Source organism: Tinamus guttatus, unplaced genomic scaffold, assembly GCF_059628265.1.
Source record: "Tinamus guttatus ecotype Peru unplaced genomic scaffold, ASM5962826v1 Tinamus_guttatus_pri_ptg000318l, whole genome shotgun sequence".
Taxonomy (NCBI): Eukaryota; Metazoa; Chordata; class Aves; order Tinamiformes; family Tinamidae; genus Tinamus; species Tinamus guttatus.
The window spans coordinates 881,730-905,457 of record NW_028288852.1 but is presented as its reverse complement, the minus strand read 5'-3'; the positions used below and the strand labels follow the sequence as shown (position 1 = coordinate 905,457).

General features: G+C 41.7%; 1 protein-coding gene across 1 annotated transcript in view; it reads left to right on the top strand.

Annotated features, from left to right (window-relative positions):
* Positions 1-23,307, top strand: part of URB1 (URB1 ribosome biogenesis factor) — a 48,850-nt gene extending 25,543 nt beyond the window's left edge. The window contains exons 20-39 of the mRNA XM_088528952.1: positions 251-475; positions 1,024-1,203; positions 1,975-2,830; positions 4,272-4,473; positions 4,681-4,858; positions 5,406-5,464; positions 6,014-6,207; positions 7,429-7,539; positions 7,653-7,716; positions 8,721-8,892; positions 9,414-9,516; positions 14,656-14,816; positions 15,362-15,473; positions 16,245-16,351; positions 16,714-16,857; positions 17,586-17,695; positions 18,839-19,015; positions 19,975-20,216; positions 21,524-22,126; positions 22,610-23,307. Of these exons, the coding sequence (XP_088385078.1) occupies positions 251-475; positions 1,024-1,203; positions 1,975-2,830; positions 4,272-4,473; positions 4,681-4,858; positions 5,406-5,464; positions 6,014-6,207; positions 7,429-7,539; positions 7,653-7,716; positions 8,721-8,892; positions 9,414-9,516; positions 14,656-14,816; positions 15,362-15,473; positions 16,245-16,351; positions 16,714-16,857; positions 17,586-17,695; positions 18,839-19,015; positions 19,975-20,216; positions 21,524-22,126; positions 22,610-22,815 (4,206 nt within the window). The 3' untranslated portion in view covers positions 22,816-23,307. The remainder of the gene's footprint in view (positions 1-250; positions 476-1,023; positions 1,204-1,974; positions 2,831-4,271; positions 4,474-4,680; positions 4,859-5,405; positions 5,465-6,013; positions 6,208-7,428; positions 7,540-7,652; positions 7,717-8,720; positions 8,893-9,413; positions 9,517-14,655; positions 14,817-15,361; positions 15,474-16,244; positions 16,352-16,713; positions 16,858-17,585; positions 17,696-18,838; positions 19,016-19,974; positions 20,217-21,523; positions 22,127-22,609) is intronic.
* Positions 23,308-23,728: the final 421 nt, after the last annotated feature.

Genomic DNA, 23,728 nt, shown 5'->3' with positions numbered 1-23,728 from the left:
ACTGCAAAGGGCAGTTTGTGCTGAGATGGTTGTGCTTTTGTGTTAACCAGGCAGTGACCATGTGTTGATTCCCCATGAGAACCAACTCTGTGCCTGTGGGCTTGCACTCATGTGCTCCTGGAGTAGCACCAGCCCAGGATTTTGCATGTGTATTGAGGACAGCACTTTTGGGTGGCTGCAAGAGCTGTTGAACAATACTCTTAAATGCTCTTGGACTTATTTTCTCCTGTGTTCCTTCCATTTTAAACAGTTTAAAAAGCGCAAAGACGTATGCCAAGAACCTGCTGTGGCCCTGGATTCTGTGTTTACTACTTTGTTTAAGAAAGCCTACGAGAGAGGAAACAGTACCTTACTAGAAGATGACATCCAGGCAAAACTGAGAGACTTGGCTTCCCAGCTCCCAGCTGAACAGCTTTTGCTAGGAGTAAAACATGTGTTGCTGTACCTGAAAACCACAGTTGAGAACTTTGGCAGTGTAAGAGTGATGTTTTGATGAATTTGTTGGCTTTTTGTTTTATTTCAATGCAGCATGTGTAAGTTATGTGTCTGTTAAAACTTAGGGTTCTCTTCTGCAGCTTTTTCACATGCTCAGGTTTCACTGAGGCTAAAGAGCATCTACAAAACTCCACCTAGTTTGTAGACTAGCATCTGTCCTTCTGACTGTTGAAGAGTCTTTGATTTGCTTTCTGTGGCCTGCCTTTACTAATTTATGCATGATGTGTAGTGCAGATATGAATTCAGTGCTTGAGTCTCCATAAGAAGCCTTTCTGGAGAATGATATTTTTCAGTCCATATTATATAAGAAATCACACTATAGATGAACACACATGAAAATCTGTAGAAGTTTGCTTGATATCTTGAGAGTTTTCTTAAGATCGTGTTTCTACTGCAAACATGCTTTCCTTTTCCCAGAAAGGTTATGTTCTAGGAAGCTCTTAATTAGTTCTGGTAATTGTTGCATTATTAGTTTCCTATACCCCTCCCCTTCTTTTCTCAACTTCCTAGGTGTTTGTATTTTCGCAGCTTAGTAAAACTTGTGGTCCTCACCTTCTCCATCTCTACGTGGACTTGCTGAGCAGCTTGTTGTGCCAGGGCAATCAGGTGGAGTCAGATAATCGTCTGAAACAAGAAGAAGTTCAGGCTGAATCAGATCTCTTCATGGATGTGGAAGCTCTGATTGTGATGGAGTCTTCAAATGATAAGGTATAGAATACAGGCCAAAATCTTATGTGTTGGCAGATTTTGGTTTGATTTATTCTCTATGGAAAACAAAGACTTTTAGAGATTAATGATTTTTGAGTTTAGAGATTAGTGTTTCCTGAGCGCAGATTATGTTGAAGTTTTATTTGCACCAATCACCAAGGCATGAAGCTGGCTGATTGTTCTCACACAGCAGAGTGTGACAGAAAAAAGGAACTAGCAGAGGAGTTCAGGGATTTCAGTGAGGGTTGCAGTACATTTGTTATGTGCTTACTGTGAAGGGGCTTGCATAGGATTTTACTGCTTTGTAGAAGCATTGCAGTAAGTTTTGTCAAGGTGTCAGTGAGGCTGAGGAAAGGATATACACTGTATACTTCACAGTATGTACAGTGTATTTTTCACTGGGCCTCGGTCATTTTGCTGTTTGGTTTCTGTTCCGATGAATGAGCAGAAGGAGAAAACGGTTTGTGTTAGTCCAGTCTGCAAGCGTTGCTTATATTTCAAGGAATAATTATGAGATGTTGCTTAATGTTGGTAAAAATGTGAATTATTTTTCATAACAGAATGAGGACATGCCTCCCACATCATAAATGTTGGAATAATTGCAATAACACGCTTGTAGTTTATTAGTAACTTTATCCTCTGACCAGTAAATAGACAATTTCATGTCCAGGAATGATAAATATATATATATTGTGGAATATGGGCAAATGAATGGTTTCTTCCAAACTGTAATTACTCACTCAGTGATATTGTTGCAACCATTTGTTACAGACACTAGAAGATATGCTCATGCTGATTTTCAAACATCCTACTTTGGAAAGCTGGTTCTTGGCTTTAGAACAACGTGCTCTTCCTCAGCACAGTTTAAACCCTGTGACTGTGAAGCTCCTGTCGGCTCACCTCAATTCTGGGGTGCTCCAGCTTCTGAAAGTGGGTGCTCCAATATTGCAGCGCATGGATCACATACATGTATTATCGAAGTATTTTGAAGCTATCACGAGAAGTGTCTTGAAAGAGCTACGGAGTGTGGGCAAGGAAGGAAATGGAGGCCCTCCTAAGAGGTCCCAGCAGCTGGAGGCTGTGCAGGAGTTACATAAATACATGGCTGCAGCTCAGCTGAAGGAGATCACTTTAACTATGCTGCAGCTTTCAGAGACAAGCTTGACTGCTCAGAAATCTGAAAAATCCCCTAGGAAAGGGAAACAGTTGAGCTTCTACGGGCAGCTCTTGGTACAGCTCCTCACGGAAAGCTACCGCAGGCAGCCTCAAAGAGGAGAACTGCTGCTGTCCACAGAGCACATTAAAGCTTTGGGAATCCTCATGTCAGCATCAGCCAGTGAAGATTTGGATAAAGTCTTCCTTGAGGCCCTCCAAAGAGAGCCTGTCTTCACGCACGCGGTCGATGTAGAGGTGCACGTTCACTGCCTTACACAGCGGTCAGAAACCTCCCTTGCCATTGTGGCCATGCTGATAAAGCACTGCAGGACTCACCTGCTGCAGTTTGAGCTGTGGTGTCTGAACAGGGCCACTGAGAAGTACCTCAAGAAAAATATGGAGAGCTTTCTTCCGCTCCTGAATGTGTATTTGCAATACAGAGAGCAATATGATTTCACTCGTCCTTCCACAGGTAAAGCCACAGCTAATCCGTTCTCATGATTAAATATTATTTAGAAGGATTTCTAGGAAACATTTTTGTTACTGTGCTTCAGATAAAGTGACTTACCTAGCAAAATAGGCTAGGGAATGTTTTTGGCCTCACGTCTTAAATTCATCACTGGGCCAAACCTTAAGAGATACTAACAGATTTGATGCTATATGATGTTTTAGATGTTCAGATATCTTGTAAATCTATGATGCTAAGCACAATATTCTGTAATTATATATATATTTTTTGGTGTTATACAAATTACCTGATTTTCGTACTACTTAAAATCTCAAGGCATGTGTGGTTCTGTTGCCTAAAAATCTGTTGTGTGCCCATATGAATCCAGGAAAAGAAACTGGAAGGTGTAAAACATTTTTTAAATCTATCTGTTGGAATGCTAGTGAAATGAATATGAATGAGCTGACACTTCTGCAGGCTGCTGTCTGTTGCCGTTACAAATGTGAATGTGTTTTCCACAAAAATGTCATGTAAATACTAATTGTAAACAATTTGAAAACAAGTATTTTACTGCTACTTGTGGCCTGCAGCCTTATGCTCTAGGTTAGCAGCTTCCTGAACCAGTAGGCAACAGTCAAGCCAGAAAAAAAAATCTTAGTTTGCTGTACCCTCTTACCATTTTTTATAATTGTTGCATTTTTATGGGGTTCCGTGGTCAGCTTACGGCTGCTTTCCCCTTGCCCAGTCTTGAGGGAGAAATGAACCAGAGTGTGAAATGCAGTTTGTGTTGTCAAAGGTCCAGCTCTCCTGTTAAAGATTTTGTGCCCTTAACATCTTGGATCCCTCTGTGCAATAAGTAGATATGATAAAAGTTGGCTTTCTGTCACCATACTTTTGTGTCCAGCTTACTACAGGAGGAGGTAGAAACTTTGTCTCAGGTGTGGGTAGGATACTTTGTGGTGAGTGGAATGCCATGGCCATGTGGTTTTGCTGGCTGCCATCTTTAACTTACAAGCATAAGAGTCCAAAACTTTCCTGTAAAATAAACCTCCAAATATAACTTGCTACAGTAATGCCTTTCTAAGCCATCATACAGTTCAAAACTCTCCAAACCAACAGTGACCTTAAATTGCTAAGGCTGTTAAATTTTCTACCAACCAAACTAGGAGCTGGGATTGAGCTGAATAGCATCCCTTTGGTTTTGTTTCTCTTCTTTCGTAGAAATATAAATAGCAACAGAAACAGGCACATTGTCATTCTTGATGGGGAAGGCGGGCTCTGTCTAGAAGGAATCCAAGTAGTAGATCAGAAGAGAACTGATCAGCAAACAGGAAAGGGGAGGATGGTTAGGGAACTAAGTATTCTGGCGTTTGATCGGAAGTGGGTGGTTTGGGATTTTTGTAATTATACATGTTTTGCTTAACAGTCGATGGTGAAACCTTTGCCCTCTGCTCTCTCTTAATAGTTCTCTCGGGTGTTATACCTGTTTTGAGAAAAGCTCTGTGGAAAGAGCTTTCCAGTGTAGCTCTAACTGCAGAAGCTTCCCACGAGGTCACAGTGAAGTTGCAAGTTCTTTCAAAATTGTTGCCGTCTTCAGAAAGCAAATGGCTGCGAAATCTGATGGACCAGCTCCCTACTGCACTCGAGAAAGCAGGAAATCATGAGAGGTAGGCAAATCCATGGCCGTGCTCTGCATCGGAATTTGTCGTAAGTGGAGAAAAACTGTCCCGTAAAGCACTGAGATAGCTGTGCACGTGCACGAATACTTTGAAATGGTGGTACTTTCTTTTGAGTTTCTGTCACTCTAAGCTTTGTAGCAGAACAGCTTTAGGATACAAAAAGCATATTTTAACAGCAATAAAACCTTTCTGCAGTTGGATTGTGGCAGATGCCATATCTGGAGTGCTTGAAAACTCTGAAGAGCTGCATGCTTGGAGGAAGCGCCTGTTATCAGCCTGCATGAAGGGATTAATTGTCACGTACAACAGCAATAAAGATGAGAGCAAGCAAGAAGCAGAGAGGTCCATGCTGCTCAAGCTAGAAGAATTGTTGGTGAGACTTTTTATCTTTCTTAACAGAGCTGTGACTGTGTGGATATTTGCTATTGTATTTTTATATTTGTACCTTGCATAAATACAGGTTGGAGTTTTATTTTTTTATTTCTATGGCTTTTAAGTGCTTTTACAGAATGAACGTAATTTTGGAAGTCTTCAATATGAAGCAATTTTGAGCTGTTTTTGAGACTGACTTTATGCTAACTGTTGCTTTTGAAAATCAGTCTATGGTACTCAGGAGTTAAAAATCAAAGTTTGTTGATGAATTTGGAAAAATTGGTCTGGTTGCGTAGAGACTATTTGCTCCCTCATTCCTGGGACTGACAAAGCAAGATTTGCAATTGCATCTGCACCAGGATGCAGGACTATTGTAGTTTCCTTTTCTTTTCTTTTTTTTTTTTCTGTTATCCTTTAATCCTCCTACCTGAGTACTTACAGGCGTATGTGGGTCGAACAGAAAGTGCTGGCCTCGTTGATCTGTGGAAGCTTTGTGGAAGCCATGTGCACTACATGTAAACATCTGTTTTCATTTATTCCATGCATAGCACTGTGTTGAAGAGGTGGACCCAGATGACTGGTTTAGCCTTGTGAAGACAGGACTCAAGTAAGTAATTTTGAGATGCACCAAAGATGCTATGGGGCTTGGCCTGGCCCCACGTTATGCTGGAAGTACAATCTGTCTCCCTGGATTTGCTCAAAATACTGGCTAGCTGGACCAGGTGCTTCTTGCCTGGTAATAAATGGCTTTATGTTCATGTAACTCTTAGCTTTTTAGTTAAAACATTTCTTAAATACAATTCACATGAAGTCAGAATGAGATCTTTGACCTTTAAATCTGAATCATGTAGATAAGATTTATCCACTTTGATTTATCTTATCTTCTGTGAAAGGAAAAATGTTAATCTGAAGGCAAAATTCTAGCCCTTTATTAAACGCAGTACAGCTACAAGTGTTTTTCTACTTGTTTTGATAAGTAAGATAGCAGTATTGAATAAAAATAGCTATATAAAAACTCTAAGAGGAGGACATGCATGTGTATTGATTTTTATTGTCTTGGTTTTGCTCCTTGTAAAGTTCTTGTTTCTTAAACAGATTTTTAAGCAGCTTTCTTTTTGGTTGGGTTCTGACTTTTCTGCCATCCTTGCTTCTAAAGGTACCGTTACAGAGATGAAGCATTTCTGAAAGCCCTGTATTTGGCTATTCAGTTATTGTACAGGAAAAACTCCTTGCTTAGTCAGAGATTAGTCAAGCTCTCCAAACTTCACATGATGGTCACACAGCACTCTCTATTTTTATCAACTATTTTGAGGTCAAGAGAAGAAGAGGACACGAACAGTCAGATGAGAGGTATCTTTTTTTTCCCCTTTCTTCCTTCTCCTTAACTTTATTATGTAATCTTGTCTTTCTCAGCATTATGTTCTATCCATCCAGTAACCTATCCACCTACGTATATTTGCAGAGCTGTTAATTCCGTTTAGTTTCAAATTGTGCCTCCACTTAAATTCAAACATTGCATTCATTTTATGACTGCTTGTTTTGACACTTAGGTCTTCTAAAAATACTAATAAGCTTTTTTTCTTTTTCAGATTTTTGCAATCTCTATCTAAAATGTTAATTTAAACCATATGTATTTGATAATGGAACTGATATTTCCTGAGAAATATCCTTCCATGAGTAATATAAACAACCTTAGTCTCTGTGTAGGATAAGTTTTGTTTCTTTGTCTGTGCCGATTAAAATACTATCTGATCAGCCATTTAACCTATTGCACACCTTAGCTTTTCTCTCTGTAAAGTGCTTTGAGAGTCAGTATTTGCATGAGTTGCGTAAGAAAGTCAGAGGAAATTTCTCTGTGCATCACGTTGATAACAAACCTTGCATATATCAGTGAACAAAATGTAAAGAAAATTTAAATAACCTGAAAAGAGCAAAAATATCTTTGTGAAGAGGCAAGTTTAGAGAAATTAAAGAATAAATAACAGCTTTTGCTATGTATTGCCTTTGGATGTGTTTCTATAAAGCAAGAAGACGAATCCTTTGTGGTTTAGTTTTGTAATTCAGAAACTTGGTATCAGTGGTACATTCATTCAGGCTGCTGTCTTTTTGATCTGTTTTGTTTTGACATGTGATATATTGTGGCAGATCCTGGAGGAGGAAAAAGCTTGCTTTTTAGATACTGGGAGTAGAGAGCTCTGGATTCAGTTCCTGAGTCTACCACAAACATCTTGTTTGTCCTTAAGCAGCCCAGTCACTTGGTGTGTTTCTCAGACAGCTGTAACATACAGGCTTTAACTTCGTTGGAAAAGTTGTTCCACTGGAATTAACTACATCATTTGATCTGTTAGTATCGTCAGGGAAATGTTTTGTGCTATTTATCTTACAAAAGCAGATTTTGGTCTAAGATGTTAGGTATTATATACAGTAGTATATGTGTTGTACGTAGTGAATATATATGTGTATATTTATATAGGGAGAGAGAAGGAGAGAGCATATGTGTGCCTGTTCATGTTTACATCAGCTATCTGACTGAGAGAGCAAGAAAGCAAAACCTGTGTTTGTTTATTTCAGAAACCTTGGTGGATATTCTGCTGCTAATAGTGAAACTCAGCCCCTCTGTGTGTGAGAGCAATCACCTTGCTGTGCTGCTGGGTGCCTATGGGGCTACGCTGAGTGCTGTAGGTAAGGGTGTCAGTGTGTGTCAGTCGGGGAAGCATGTTCCTGCTAGAGCTGGTTTTCACCTGCTTTCACTGACTTTTGGGTTTCTTTTTTTTATCTTTTTTTTTTTTCTTTAGATCAGAAGATATTACTGCTGCTTTGGTTATATGAGAAGAATAATCAAAGCCTTGTAAATTCCAGGTAAATTGATCACTTTCCTGTATTTGACCGTTTATATGGAAAAAAAAAAAAAGTCTCATGATTTACATTTTCTCAAGGTCTTATTTTAAACTGAGAAAAGTAGGTAACCGTGCAGTCTGTGGTGGGGGACAGTAAATGAATGTCCTTGTTTGCAAGGAGTAAGAGTGGTTTCCAGAAGCAAGGACCCTGGTGCTAGCTGTATCTTGCTTAAATCTTCCCTGAAAGTGTTTGTAAATGTTAGCAAGTTATGTGAGGAGAAACTGGCTCCAGATGCAACTAAGGCCCCAAACCCTTGTGGCTTTGCTAAAGGAGAAGCATTTTCGTACAGTAGTCTAAAGTGACTAGTGGTAGCTGGACACTTGGCTACACCTGATCCCAGCACTGGAGTTTAATCTGAGCAAATGTAGAGCGTGTTCAGGAAACGCACTGTATGTGCAGGCTGGCAGAGCCAACGTGTTTGGGGCCTGAGTCACAGGAAGCCTAGCACCATCCCTCCACGTTGCTCACATCTCTCCAGGCACGTTGCTGGCAGTACTCTGTAGAAAATGACAGTATCAATAGCCTTTCAAGCATGATAGCAAAATAAACGTCTTTTAAGATGCAACTCTGAGGAGGAGATTGAGGAATTTGTTTTACCAAAGCATTGCAGGTGTGAAATATCAGTTGCATTTGAGACAGCCTTGTTTGTTCAAGTCTTGGTCACTGTCTCTTCATGTTACTGCTGTCATACTTACCACATTTATAGCAAAAATAAAAAATAAAAAGACCTGGCTTTGATTAATGAAGTTGGAAATAGTTAATGAGCCACCCTCAGACTGAATTTGAAAAGCTTTTGTATAGGTGAGAAAGTGTTGCCAGGGAAACGAGTTCTAATTTCAAGTTCCCACAAGATAACAGATACAAGTGAAGAAAAATTTAAATACTAATTTATATCCTTTATAATTGTTTTTTGCTCTGGGGTAACAGTCTGTTGACTAATGGCTTTCTTTTTAACAATGTTTAAGGATCTTGCTATGGGGTCCAGCAGCTGTGGAGCATCACAAGACTTGCAAGAGTTTGGGGAAGTCACTTTGGCAGCAGCCAAGCATGGAGGAGATTCTGTGTCTGCTAGATCGAGAAAAGATGATGAAGACAGTTCTGTCTTTCCCTCAGCATCGCCATCTTCTGTCATCTGAGGTGCTTTGTTTCAGGCTCTTGATTTATTCCCCTTCTGATGTGAAAAAACTTTCACTTTCATTATTTGTTTCTTATAGTAATATATCGCACTTTGCTTACAAAAAATGCTTATTTATTTTTTCAAATGAGTTGCAATATACAGACTACATCTTGTCAGCCAATGTGACTGTGCAGCATCACCAAGATTGCCATGTATAACTGAGACTAGAATTTGACTTTTACACTGTTGTTAAATTTGACTGTCTAAGGCTTGTCTGACAATCAATTCTGCAACTTATTCCTTTATGCAGTTTTCTAGTATGTGTCTATATCAGTTCATGGTGGTCAAGGGAAATAGTTTTGAAATGCTGTTCATAAAAGCCAAATATAGCCTTTGTGTTATAGTTGCATATATAGTTGTATAGTTTTGTAAGGTTTAACGTCAGCTGCTCTATAATGGATTGAGGTGGTTTGGGCAGTTTGGAAACAGCCTGTAAATCATTGTTACTCCTTACAAAGTCCTTGTTTGGATTTGGTTTCAGGAGGAGCAAGAGTCACTGTACAGAGATGAAAGTGTCAAGAGTCTCGATGACTTCTATGATCCCTGTTTTCTACTGCAGCTCTTCAGTGAGTTGACAAGACCAGGTAAAGTGAATGCTCCTCTCACATTCTACTTTGTTGGGGAAGCTGCGTGGCTCCAACTGTAGCTGTTAGCTGTTATCCTCAGTCTAAGAATTAAAACTACGAAGAAATAATGAACCTGGCTTTGGAGAGAAGAAATGCATACCTCATTTAACCGCCTACTGCATTGCATTGTAAATTTCAGAATGACTTAAAAATACATAGGCTTAACTGACATTAAAGTCATTTTAAAGCACTTTAGCATAGTGCAAGAGCAACGTAGCAGGAGAGGGCCTGACCTACCAACCTGCTCTTGGGTACCAGGTGTTCCCGCACAGCTCATTTAAATGAGGTAAGTTAACCCTGTGTAGGTGAACTGCTGTGCCTAAGATGGTGAGATTCCTCAATAGGAACTGCACATAGCTTTGAAGGGACAAAAACAAGGGAAATATGTTCCTTGATCTATTGAAAAGTACTCTGTGTAGCACAAAAAAGCCCCAACAAAACAGCATAAAACAAATAAATAGCAAAAGAGTGATCAGAGAATATTTCCCACTGGAGGATCGTATTTTTTCTGGTGAAGGTGTAGAGAGCTGTGTCCTGCATCAGCTACGGTGCAAAACAGTTGCTGAACAGATGGTACCTACTGCTGGGACACACTGTACCAACGCAGGCAGTTGATAAGACAGTGTTGATGAGTCTGGGGCTGCATTGTGCCCAGGTGGCTGAGTTTTTGGGAGCAGGAATTGGCTCCTGCTCTGTTCGCCGTGGGAGTTGGGCAGGGTGAGGATGTTTGTTGATGAGTAAACATTTGATTTCTGTAACAGACCCTGTCACTGAACTGAGTGAGCATCTTGCCTGTTAGAGGCAGTGGGTTAGCTCCTGCCACGCACATCGGTAAACCTGCCTTGAGAGAAGGCAGCCAAGGGACTGATGGGTGAAGCAGACCCCAGAAGAACCCAGCAGCGGTGGGCCTGCCCTGGCGTAGCAGCCAACCAGCCCTGCGTGGCTGCTGGTAGGGACATGTGCTCTGCGAGGCTGCAGGCTGGGCTGCAGCTTGCTTGCTGCGGTGTGCTGGACCTGCCTGCTTCGGGCGAAGCACTGGCCACCTCGTTTTCTGCTGGAGGTGCTTGAGTGTCGTGTCACAAATATGTCCATGCTTAGAATCAGTGGAAAGTGTTGGGATCTGCCCAGGGCCGAAAACTACCTGCCCAGCTTTTCCTTACTTGACATGAGCCTTTTTCACAAGGATGTCCCTGCTGTATGTCACATGTAGTCTCTTTAGACAGCACTTCCACATCAAACTGAAACATGTATCATGAGGAATTTCTAACCAGTTCTCTCTCTGTGTTGATCATGGTTAACCACTGGATTTTGTAACAAGAGCATCCCAAGCAGTTGCCAGGCTGGTAACTGTCTTTCAGTGAAATCACACTTGGAGTCCTCCTTTGTTCACCTAAGCTGTTTCAGTACCGTACTTATTTTGTATGTTCCTAGCCTATTTTTAGCTGTTGTTGCAAGCTGTTCTGTGCAATTCTGACAGCAAGAAAAAGAACTGTTAAAAATACAAAGATAACAATTTAAAAATAAACTTCCAGTTTACTGAGAAAGGTAGCAGAACTGTTAGCTGTCTTGCAGTAGAAATTATCATAGACAATCCAGTTACGCTGGGTCTTTGGGACGACATGGACGACAGTGTCTTTTGAGCCTGGATTTAATAGCAGAAAAAGCACTGTTGCCGTGTGCCTGTCATCACACACAGTATAGAGGTCACTGCCTCATGTGGCAGTAGGGATTGAGTGACTGTTGCTCAGCTGGGGCAGTCGTGCAGTCAGGTGGCGAGCGTTTGCTGTGGAGGCTCTGGCTGCCCCAGCACAGGCCCCGTCACCAATGGGATGGGATGAAGTGGGTCCCTAAACAGTCCCACAGTGAGGAGAGACTGTTTCCTAAGGCGTTTTAGAGGGCCAAAGTGCTCTATGAGTTCAAACCCCATGGTACTCTTAAACCATGTCACCGGTTTTTGGAACACCCATTCCTTCTTTATTTGCTCTTTATACTGGTTGTGCAGTGTCCTGTGCGCAGATGTTACATAACTGCTGGATTTATAAACACAGACTTATGACACACTGCTTATTGCTCACTGAGTCAAAAGTAAGTCTGGAGTCGGACAGATAGTGAGTTTTGTCTAACTTTAGCTCTGATAAGCATCTTGGGGAAAGCTTTTCCATCACAATTCTCAAGATTCTTTAAACAACCCGTATGTCAGACATAAAATTAACTTTTTTTTAATAATAGCTTGTTGTTTTATGCTAGTTGCTGAACACATTCCCCAAGGTCAACTGGATAGAAAATATTTCCATTACTTGTTTTCGGTGAAAGAAAGTTTTCCAAATAAATCTTTCTGTGACCAGCATGAACTGTACTGCTGAAATTGGGACACAGAATGTGATAGTACTCCAGAAAATTATCCCCTTTTTCTTTTTAGTTGATGTACAATAGTCATTCCCAAGAGCTCTGTTCTGAAGAAGAGCTCTGTGGTAATGATTAGAATTTAAATAGCTGTATCAGTCTTTTCAGTGGGTGGTTTTTAGTTGCAATCCTGGTGATTTTGCAAGGGTCATACAGCAGCAGGCTGCTGGGGAGGCACTGTAGGGAAGTCGAAACTCTGCTCTTTCCTGCCCTGTAACTAGCACAGCTGAGTATGAAACTGCCAGGCAGGAGACTGAAGTAGGAGTTCTGGCAGTCGAGGGAGAAACGGCCCAGCTGTTGGTGCGGGGGCAAAAATAATCCGTGATTTTTTTTTAATTTTGTTTTTCCTAAGGTAGAGGGGTGTGTGGTGGTGAGATAGAAAGTCACTGGACCAAATATAGGCACTCATCAGTGCTTCTGACCTTCAGTTTGAGTCACAAGAAGACACGTGAATATTGTCACTGAACTTAAACTCAGTACATATGCACTCTGGATGGTAAATACAATGAACTGCTGTCTTTACTGACGAATAGAAGTAGCATGGGGGACAAATTGGAACTTTCACATCAACTCAATTAGATCCATAAGTGGATAAAAGTAACAGAAGCTCTTCAAAACACACTGTACTTAAATGAGAAACCATCATCAGCTAAGCCACTCTCCATCATCTTTGAAAGATCCTGGAGAATGGGGGAGGTGCTGGAGGACTGGAAGAAGGCCAATGTCACGCCAATCTTCAAAAATGGCAAGAAGGAGGATGCAGGCAACTACAAGCCAGTCAGCCTCACCTACATCCCCGGAAAAGTGATGGAACGGCTCATACTGGCCGTTGTCTCCAGGCATGTGGAGAACAAGAATGTGCTCAAGAGTAGTCAGCATGGATTCACCAAGGGGAAATCTTGCTTGACTAATCTGATAGCCTTCTGTGATGGAATGACCAGCTGGATAGATGAGGGGAGAGTGGTGGATGTCGTCTATCTCGACTTCACCAAGGCTTTTGACACCGTCCCTCACAACATCCTCCTGGGCAAGCTCCGGAAGTGTGGGATAGTTGAGTGGACAGTGAGATGGATTAGGAATTGGCTGGATGGCTGAGCTCAGAGGGTGGTGATCAGCAGTGTAGAGTCTGGTTGGAAGCCTGTGGGTAGCGGTGTCCCCCAGGGGTCAGTCCTCGGTCCAGTCCTGTTCAATTTATTCATCAATGACCTGGATGAAGGCACAGAGTGCTCCCTCAGCAAGTTTGCTGATGATACCAAACTGGGAGGAGCAGCTGATACCCCAGAGGGCTGCGCTGCCATCCAGAGGGACCTGGACAGACTGGACAACTGGTCAGTGAGAAATCTTATGAAATTCAACAAGGCCAAGTGCAAGGTCCTGCACCTGGGGAGGAATAACCCCAGACACCAGTACAGGCTGGGGACTGACCTTCTGGAGAGCAGCTCTGCAGAGAAGGACCTGGGTGTCATGGTGGATGACAAGTTGACCATGAGGCAGCAGTGTGCCCTCGTGGCCAAGAAGGCCAATGGGATCCTGGGGTGCATTAAGAAGAGCATCTCCAGCAGGTCGAGGGAGGTGGTCCTGCCCCTCTACTCAGCCCTAGTGAGGCCACATCGGGAGTACTGTGTCCAGTTCTGGGCTCCACAGTACAAGAGGGATGTGGAGCTGCTGGAGAGAGTCCAGCACAGGGCTACAAGGATGATCAGGGGCCTGGAACATCTGCCCTATGAGGAGAGGCTGAGGGAGCTGGGCCTGTTCAGCCTGGAGAAGAGAAGGCCGAGAGGGGATCTAGTCAGTGCCTATAAGCACCTCAAGGGAGGCAGTGAGGAGGATGGTGCTGGCCTCTTTTCAGTGGTAGCCACTAATAGAACTAGAGGAAACAGCCAGAAACTAAAGCATCAAAAGTTCCACAGGAACTTAAGGAAAAATTTCTTAACAGTGAGAGTGACAGAGCACTGGAACAGGTTGCCAAGAGAGGTTGTGGAGTCTCCTTCTCTGGAGATCTTCAAAACCCGCTTGGATGCAGTCCTGTGCCACGTGCTCTAGGTGACCCTGCGTGTGCAGGGGGTTGGGCTAGATGACCTCTAGAGGTCCCTTCCAACCTTAAGGATTCTATGATTCTATGACAAAATACTATAAAACAGAAATGTTAGATCAAAGATGTATTTTCGGTTTGGCTTGTTGCTGTTCATTGCTGGAGGGGGAGTCTTATGATGTGTGTAAGTGTCTGCAGGGGGCCAGACTCTTGTCAGGGATGCCCAGCAGCAGCACAAGAGACAACTGGTACAAACAGAAGCACAGGAACATAGAAAAAACTTCTTGACTGTGATGGTGAGAGAGTGCCCCTGGATAAGTGAGACACATGATGTCTTTACAGAGCTTCTCACTTTGCATGGCCTACCAGGCCAAATCACAGCTGTCTTGGGTACGTGAAACCAACTGGCTTAGTTTCATCTCAGATAAATAACTCTTGTTCTGTGATTTGCTGATTGCCTTTGTTTGCTGAATAAGCCTTCAGCATTTGCAGTGAAGCAATAATTTAATAGAAGTAGATGAGAAAATGATGTTTATGAATAGAAGTTTTGCTAAGGATAATAGTGCCCTGCATGCTCTCTAACTTGTTAATTTGGTGTACTGTATGTTTTTTCTTGCTCTTTCTTCCTCTCTTTTTTTTTTTTCTTTTTTCCTCCCTCACAGAGTGTGTAGTGGCATGTCACAAGTTTGTAGAAGTCAACGCCTTGGGTCTAACAGTAGCTGCACTTAGTAGCTATGATTCCAATATGAGAGCAGCAGCATATTATGTCCTGGGTTCCTTTCGTTCTCATCTAGAAGGTGCTCGCTTTCGAGAGCAAAAACAGGTAAGACTGAGATAGGTTGATAGTTTGCTTCTGCCAGGCCAGACTTTTTAGGCCTCGTTTTATGGGAAAGTCACTTCCTTGCTCATCTGTCCACCTATGCGTTATGAGAGGGCCAGTCAGGACCTCATTCACTGCCTGTGATTTTACAGGCAGTGGCAGAAGTGTAACTGGGCTGTCTGCACACTGTCCCTGGTTTAAGCAATTGCTAATTCTGACAAACCAATATGCATAAGATTGCTGAATTCGTACGCTGATTGTTTTTAAGAAGCTTTTTATCCTCTCTACCATGTTTCTTTTTCCTTTATATTTGCTCCAGTTATAATCCATGGGAAGAAAAAAAAAAAAAAAAAAAAAAACGAAATAAATACGTGAAATGCTTAGCAACTTGATTCATAGGAAAGAGATTCCTATCAGTTCCTATATTTGCAATGGGATTGGTATTTGGTTTATGTTCTATGAGATAACATAAAAACTTATTTCTGTATTCACACTCTCCTGATGGTGATGGTGCAAGCACTTTTCTCACTTGGGCTCTTGTGCTGCAGTTGCTGTATCTCATGGATGTTGTGCAAAATGGAATCAGGCAGCAGAACCTCAGATTTACCTTCTCCTTAACCCTCTACATCGCTCGTGTAGCGCAGCAGATGCTGAAGCCAGGTACTGTAATCTCATGTGCGTATTGAACGCCTGGGGGTGCTTAACAGGAGAGAGGAGCTGTGCATGGAGTGATGTCCTTGAGCGATAACCTTGGAAAACATCCAAGGATGGGAACACTATAGAGCAGTGTACAGTACCTCTGGGCACCTAGTCCTGTTGCCTGCCTGTCTGCACAGGGAAGAAGTTTTTTCTTGTGCCTCTGGTCTGAACTTCTCTTGTTCTTTACCTATTTCATAAATTATAGCTTCTGCCTCAAAGATAGGGGGTGCTTATGAACATGCATAGGGCTGGATTGAACATGTCCTGAGACAGTCTCTAGTCAGATGCATGGCTTGCCCTTGGAAAGATGCCTGACCAGTCCTAAGCAGCTCTGAGAAAATGCTTATGAATTTGAATTTCCCCTTGAAGTCCTCTAGATCAGCTGAAATTTGCCTCTTAACTTCACAACAGACCTCTGTTTTTGAGTGAAGTAAGATGTTTTTGGTTTGCTGAAGCCTGAGCTGCGCTGAATGTTCATCTTGTCACCTGCTTTGGATGTTCCCTGAATGAGCTTTTCATTTTTGGGAAGAGAAGGATGGCCAATCATACAATCAGCCTTATAGCACAAAGCCTCCTGTCTGTCGTAAGGACGCTGCTCTGACAGCTAGCTGAGACACTGGAAAATACAGGCTCCCTTTATGGTTTTGGCTTTTTTTTTTCTTTTCTTTTTTTTTTTTTTTCTTTTTCTCCTGGGTGGTTGTCCTCCACAGTAACAACTGTTTCTCTTCACAGAGGAGCACATGTACACAAAGATAAACAGATTCCTTCTTTCGCACCAATATTTGGACCTGAGGAAAGTACCAGGGTTTTTCCAGCTTTTCTACAGCTTTAATTTGGAGGTAATGTAAGAATCACGATAGGTATTGAGTAATTCTTCAGAAAATAATAGGAAAAAAAAAAAGCAATCTTCTGTCCCTCTGTCCCAGCTAGCTTACATTCCTGTTTGATTTTAGAATATTGAAGCTGAGTTAAACTGAAGTCTTTTAGAAATAACAACCTTGTACATTCCGTTATCACTCATCCTGATGTATTTTGTAACTGATTGAATTTGATAGGGGAAGTTGAGAAGTCTGTAAGTTGTTGTTCAGTCCTGTGCTGATGCTCCCAGGATCATGCATGATAAACATGTTGTGCTTATGCTCCTGTGAACACGTACTATATTGCAGTGTCTTGACATTGGTGGTTTTCTTGTCACTTCTAGCACAAAACGGAACGTGACTGGGTTCTTAGGCTCCTTGGAGAAGGGCTGCGTGATAAATACTGCTACCAACTTTATGACTACCAAAGGATTTTCCATGTCGTTCTTTCCTTCTTCAACAGTCCCCTGTGCGATGAGGGCTCTCAGGTAGGTTTTAAACAAACACAAGATGTTACAGATTGGCGATCATAAACATAAAAAAAAGCAGAAAGGAGCAGCTGACTCTTCCCTTTCTCTCTTGAAAATCTGTTCCTTGTTGATTATGTGGGACCTGGGAAAATACCTATTTTACCAAATCAGAGTCACATACTTCACCCCTCAAACTGGGATAGGTCCTTGCCATCATAAAACATCACTCGTATTTATCAGGTGGTTGTCTGGCTCTACAATCTTATTTGCACTGCTTCATGGAAAACATTGCAGAAGCAACAGTTGTGTGTACGGGCAGAGCCTTTACTTGTCCTACGTCTTGTTGCCTATCCAGCAACTTACATGTAGAGTGTTTATTAGGAAGAGCAGATCACTTTGTAGAAGCCCTCATATTCACAAGCTTCCACCCAGGGAAATCTAATCTCTTCAGAGTGTCTCAGTTAGGTGTCAAAATCTCGACTAAAGACAGAAGATTGTCTTTCTACCTAAAGAGTGTGTCTTTTTAATAGTGTCTAGCCTAGTATGTGAAGCCTTGAAAAGAAAATGTCTTTTGTTCCCTGGGGTTGCTAAGAACATATGATGCTTGGTAATACGTTTTACCTTTTATTTGATTAAATTCCGGATACAGTCAGATTGCTAATTATATCCTTCCGAAAGATTGATAGTAATTAGATCCTGACTATGTTCTATTTTTGTGAAAGACCGAATTGTATTTTCTATTTCAGAATCATATTCTGGAAATATTACAAAATGCTGCCTGTGTCACCAAAGCTGCCTATGAACTGATACAAGACCACAGTCTCCTGACATGGATACTGCATATCTTGGAGAAAAGGTGACAAGGGAAATGTTGGAGAAATGGGAACAACACTACTAACTGCATATGGGAAATAACTCTGCAAAGGAATATCAAAACAAGGGGACGGATACAGAGATGTCCTATCAGCAGTTGTGATAGCTGGCACCTGTCTGCTGTACCAGTAGAACGTGCCAAACTCTGAACGGTTCCCTGATGTTTATGAAAACAAAATTAAGGTGCTTTTGGGTTGTTGTGGGAGGAAGGTTCATTGTTTTGATAGTGTTTTCTTGAAAAACTTAGAAAACAAAATAGCACCTTATTTTATTTTTTATTACCTACAATCCACATCCTGTCATAGGACCTCCTACAAAGACCTTGGCTTGATAACAAATTTGAGCTGGCCATAACATCTCTCCTCCCACTTTTTCTTCCTGCTCTTGCCCTTCCCTCAATATAGGTATGTCCATATGCACCCAGATGCCTTTAGCATAGGTTTTCCCGATAGATTCAAACAAGGTGTCGGGATTCTGCACTGCAATCGCTCTGAACAGGTTCACCCATGCTGAGCATCCACACTAGGAACAGCACAGACAGCTGAGAGCAGGGGAGAACTAATGTTCTCCGTCTGGAAATGGAAAAGTCTGGATTTGACCTGACACACAGTATTTATCTTGTGATCAGTCTTCTGAGGATAATTTTTCATGCATCCTCTGCACAAAATCATGATTGATTTTTCTTTTCATTAGAGTAACAAAGTAAATTTGGCTCCTGATACTGTAAGCATTGCTGTTATTAAATAAAGTCATGGCAACATCAGAAACATTACACTGTACAGGGAGCAAGCTATGCTGAAGAGTAATTGTTCTAAAGAAATAGTGGTGATGTTGGCAATTTAACAGATTGCTTTGGAAAACAATTCACACAGAAAAGAAGCAAGTCAGAAGTCACTAGTCTCCTGTGATGCAGCCCTGTGGTTCCCCACCTGCAGGGAGGAGTTGGTTGCTGTTTCCTGGGGAAGGGCTTCAGAGGGGCCCTGATGAACAGGGGGGCCTGGCTATGAGACCTGCTATTCACAGCTCCAAACATGCACTAGATTATGCCCCCCCAGAGCAGATGGATGGGCTCTTGACAGAGCTCTGCCTTTTACATGGGCATGTGTTTCTTTGTTTTGTTTTGCAGGTTTCTGGAAAATAAGATGTTAAATAAAATAATTTCTTTAGTCCAAACACTGTGGGTAACAAATTTAGGAGGCAAGAGAGAAAGCAAGAAAGAGCCCCAGAAGAGCAGGAAGTTTCTTCCTATTCAGCTTGTAAATGAATTTCTGTATGTCTTGATCACATTAGTCACACACATTCGGTAAGTTTTTTTTTTTTTTTTTTTAAAGCAATACGCAGGTCATGCTGTCTCTTGTTTGAAATGTGCTAAGGCCAGAAAAATGCCTCCATCTTTGAGAGCTTATGCTTTTTTTTTTTTTTTTCCCTCTTGCGGTGTGAATGTTGACTGGTGAATCTTGATGCATCAGGTTTGTTTTGACAGGAAGATTTAGCAGTTTAAATATATTTAGAAATAACTAGAAATAACAGGACAGTGGATATCATGTTATGTTCCGCATTCTTAATTACTGGACGTTTTTAAGATGTTGTGATATATATTACTTTCTTCCCTGCTGAATTAGAGCCTGTGGTCAGCAATGCAATTTGCTGCAAGGATACCACATGTCCCGTAAGCTTTAGGCTCTTTTTAGGTCTGATTGATCCTACAAATTGTACAAAGAATAATTGTGCCAAGTTCTATCTGAAGATATAAAATAGGGGGTCGCTGTCTACCTGTGTAACACAGGTAATCTGTGCAAATGCAGCAGTGGCAGAGGGCAGCTGAAGCCTGGATATCAGTGAACAAGTGGATAACCAGTTCTGCCTGGGTTCCTCATAGCAGCTCTTCCCGCAGACTAGGATTGCCACAGCCTGGACAAGCTACATTTCTTTTTTTCCTCCTCAGAGTTGTGACAGGTCATGCAAAGTGAAGAAGGGTCACTAAAGCTGCAGACCTCCGACCCCTTTCCTGCCTGTCATCTGCCCCTGGCTTTTACCGCAGGGGGCAAAGGCTCCATTTATTACATGACTTGTTCTGCCAGACACGAATGCGGGAGGCGCTGGGCACTTGGTGGTAAGGAAAGTGCATCAGTGGCCCCCTGAGAAGCAAGTTTGTATATGTAGAGAACTGTAAGGAGAAAAAAAAATGTACTTATGAATTAGTGTGCAGAAACCCCCAACCACATTCCTTAATCTCTGACTTTGTTTTTCTTATTTAAACAGGACTAACTTACATCTGACCAAACTGACCGAGTTTTTCAGCACACTGAATTCTGTGCTGGGCTATCGGGCTGCAGTCGTCGAGGCCTTCAAAGAAATGAGCCGCTTCACTGTGAATGACAGCGCGCTCTCCAACAAGGACGTCCTGCTGCTCCTGCACAAGTGGAGCGTCCTGGAAAAGGACCTGCAGCTTCAAGATGATATCCAGAGTCTTGCTCAAAAATACCAAATCAAAGAATTGCTTAGTAAGTACTTAAAATATTTGTGTAAGAGAAGTAATATTGTTGAAACTGGGATAGTTTAATCACAAAACTGAGGCAATTTTTTTAAGAAAGAAATAAAAGTGTTAAGATCCTTGTCACACAGTCTGACATACTTTGAGGGAGGAGGAATGGATGGAAAGCTTTTTTGGGTTTTTATTGCAGTGATTTTTAACTTTAACACAATTCTGGAAGCTTTGGAGAAACACAGTTTTAAAAAGAGAAAGAGCTTTAAAATAAAACTTAGTTGCTGATCTAGCGGCAGACTTTAAAAATTGTATTTCCAAAAAAAGAAACTGTAAAAAATGGTGTTTGGAGTCTTTATGCTCAAAGCCTTGAACTCAGCTGAACTCACACCTGAGTGAATGGGGATCGGAAAGAGAAACTGGAGTAAAAAATGGCAGTAGAACAAGAAAATAAAAAAGGTTTTTTTTAGGGTTTTTTCTTTCCTCGTCATCATCATAGGAGGGAATAGCAAAACAAAAGGCCTTGCATGGCTTCTGTCTTGTTGAGTAATCTCTGTGAATAAAATGTGTAAGAAAATTTGCAGTAGGAGGTGTTAAACAATGTTGCTTTCCTGCCAGTCTAACCATTCTTGGTGTACATTATACCCTTCAATGGTTTTTCCCTTTTTTTTTTTCGGTGATTCTAAATCAGTTAAGCTAATTACTGAAGGATCATTATATTTAAGGCGTGTACAAGCTTTAGATTTTTTTTTTTTTTTAAGTTTTCCACATGTGTTTCTGAGGGTTTTTAGAGAGTTACTGTAGCAATACGTATAATTTTATGTATAGATAGTTAAAAAGGAGAAAAAAAAAAAGAAAAAAAGAAAAACAACTGTTCCTGTCCTTAGCATCTTATAATCCAGCCACAAAAGCTGTTCCTATCTGAAATCTTATTTTGGCCTCTGCCAGTCCAAACAAGAATGGTCTGAAAATTTCTCGCCACAAATAATGTAGCCCCAGCAATAACGTGCCTCTTGTGGACTTACAAAACACTGCCTTGGCTTTACGGAGTTTTGGGTCAGGGCTTTGGCAGAGTCACTGTTCACCTCAAGGTTACGAGGTCCCATTTGGAAATATATTCTAGGTGGGGAGTTACTGGGAGGCTGTAGCTGATCCCTATTCACTCCGGACTACACAGGCCTTACGAGGATGCTAAATGAGGCCAGGACTTATCCTCTTAGCAGCTCAAACAACATGTGGTGCCATCTTTGCCACACAATTTTGTACAAAGGAAATGCTCTGAAGTACCTGTAAATTTATTTTTTGCTGTTGTTTTTCTTTGTATAGAAAATATTAAAGAAAAGAACAAATCTCAAACCCCGCTTCTTGCATATCATCACTTCCGGAAAAAAAATGAGGTAGAAAGAGAAGATGACGCCGATGCAGAGCTGAAAGCCTCTGAGCTGGAGAAGTGCCGAGAGCATCTGAGTTCCATATTTTCACACTGGGAGCCCGTTTTCCCAGCCGTGCCTACCAAACATGCAGAGGAGCCCCTCAAATCTGTAGACCTTGAAGACGAAGCAGCCGGTCTTACCTGTGCATCCATGTACGTAGTGACAAAATGGCTCATCAAGTCCATGGTTGAGCATAGCCTCAGAATGCAGAACGTGCTGTCAGTTCTGCGGTGGCTGCAGAAATGCATCTTGCCGCACGCCGAGGCGGTGCGGGAGATTCTTGGGGATGCCACACTGAGAAACCACATCTTCAAGTTCTACACCCGGGCCTGCGCGGCCAGCGAGGGGGCAGCGGGGCACTTGGAAGAGCTCTGCTTGTTCAGCTCGGTGATGCTGCAGCTCATGGACGCTCAGGGCCTCACTCGGAGCAGCTTCCACGAGCCTGTGAAAGCGCTGTGCCTGTCGGCCTTGACGGAAGGGGATGAGAACAAGAAAGGTAACTCGTCTCCTCTTCATCACTCTTGTTACGAGGCAGATAGCAGGAGGAGGTAGTTTTGATTTCTGACATTCTAACTTCACCAAAACAGCCTAATGTTTACCTATCGTGTCTGGTGATTAGCAGATATATAAAATGTAACTGCAAGGGGGAAAGCAGACTGCAACAAGTTAAGTCCCTGTGAGTTTTAATCTGCACACTCTCATTGTTATTTGAGAGCAAAAGCCACGGCTCTGGTTTCAAACCATTTTATTTAAAGGTGCCAGGAAGGTTTGCAAAGATGGAACTTTCCTTGTTAGTATGGGGTAGATCATTGGCCTCATGGAAGATCTGAGCATTTTTTGCTCACATCTAGGAGGAGAATTAAGAAACTAGTTTAGTACACAGTTCTGGAAGGATATCTGGTAAAATGAGTTACTTTTATAACAGCTGTTTGGAAATGGAAGAATATCTGTTCTGATTTCTCTTGTTTTTATTCCACAGCTGTTTGTGTATTCCTGACTTCTGTTTACATTGGGGACATGTGGCTTGGAGCACAGGAGCCAGATATGTTAATAACCCACATCAGACTGATCCACAGCAGCACAGATGATGAATTAAATGATGATGACATGGAAACCAATAAACAAGGAGAAGAAACTATTGTATCTCTTTGCAAAACCCTTTACTTGGCTACACCGGCGCATTAATTCACTGTGCTGACACTTAATCTTTAATGTTATAGGCTGTGCCGTTGTTGCTGCCAGCCATGAAATCCTCTTGAACTGTCCTTCAGACAAGTCTAACTTGTTTTGTCATGAAGATCAATATTTTATTACTATGTGCAAACTCAGACAGAGACCTGTATTCATCATGTCTCAGTGGAATATTAAAGCCATAATTTCCCTCTTCTTGAGATGAGTGGTATGGGACACTGACTATTATTTATATCAGTTTTATTACAGGCATTTTTAACTTTATGAAGAGCCAAAAAAGATTGATCAGACTCTGGACTCTGTTTCAGTCCCTAACCTGTAGTTAGAATCCATCATCTTCCCCATGTAAGATGGAGCATAAAGACTGTAATACTTCACCACAATCTGGTGCTAAGTGCCAAGAACAGGTACTCAGGGGGTTAGCCATGAGGATTTACCATTTCTTTTAAAACTCTGTTTCTTTCACGGTACAGGATAGCAAAACCAGTAGACAGAGAAAACTGTGAACATTGTAATTATGATGGTCTGTGGTTCTTGCTTTTAAATTTAAATGCCTTTGAGAGTATCCACATCAGGGTGGTTGTGGTTTTAGTCTTTTCTGATTTTTAATTTAAAAAAGCAAACCTGACCATCAGTGCTGCAGCCTACCTGCAGCAACAACCTGTGTTCATCTGAAAGAAGGAGAGCTGGAGTAAGCGGCAAATGACTTGCTGCTGATGGATCATGCAGGATTTTCTTGGAAATTCTCTGTGAACTCTGGGAAATACTTCTCGAACGCTGCCTTGAGGGCACTTGAACATACCGTTCCAAAGACGCAAACAGGCGCAGCCTGAACTCGAACCTTTGGAATGTAAAATTAGGATTTATTAAACTGACTCATGAATATGTATTGTGCCTACATACGTTG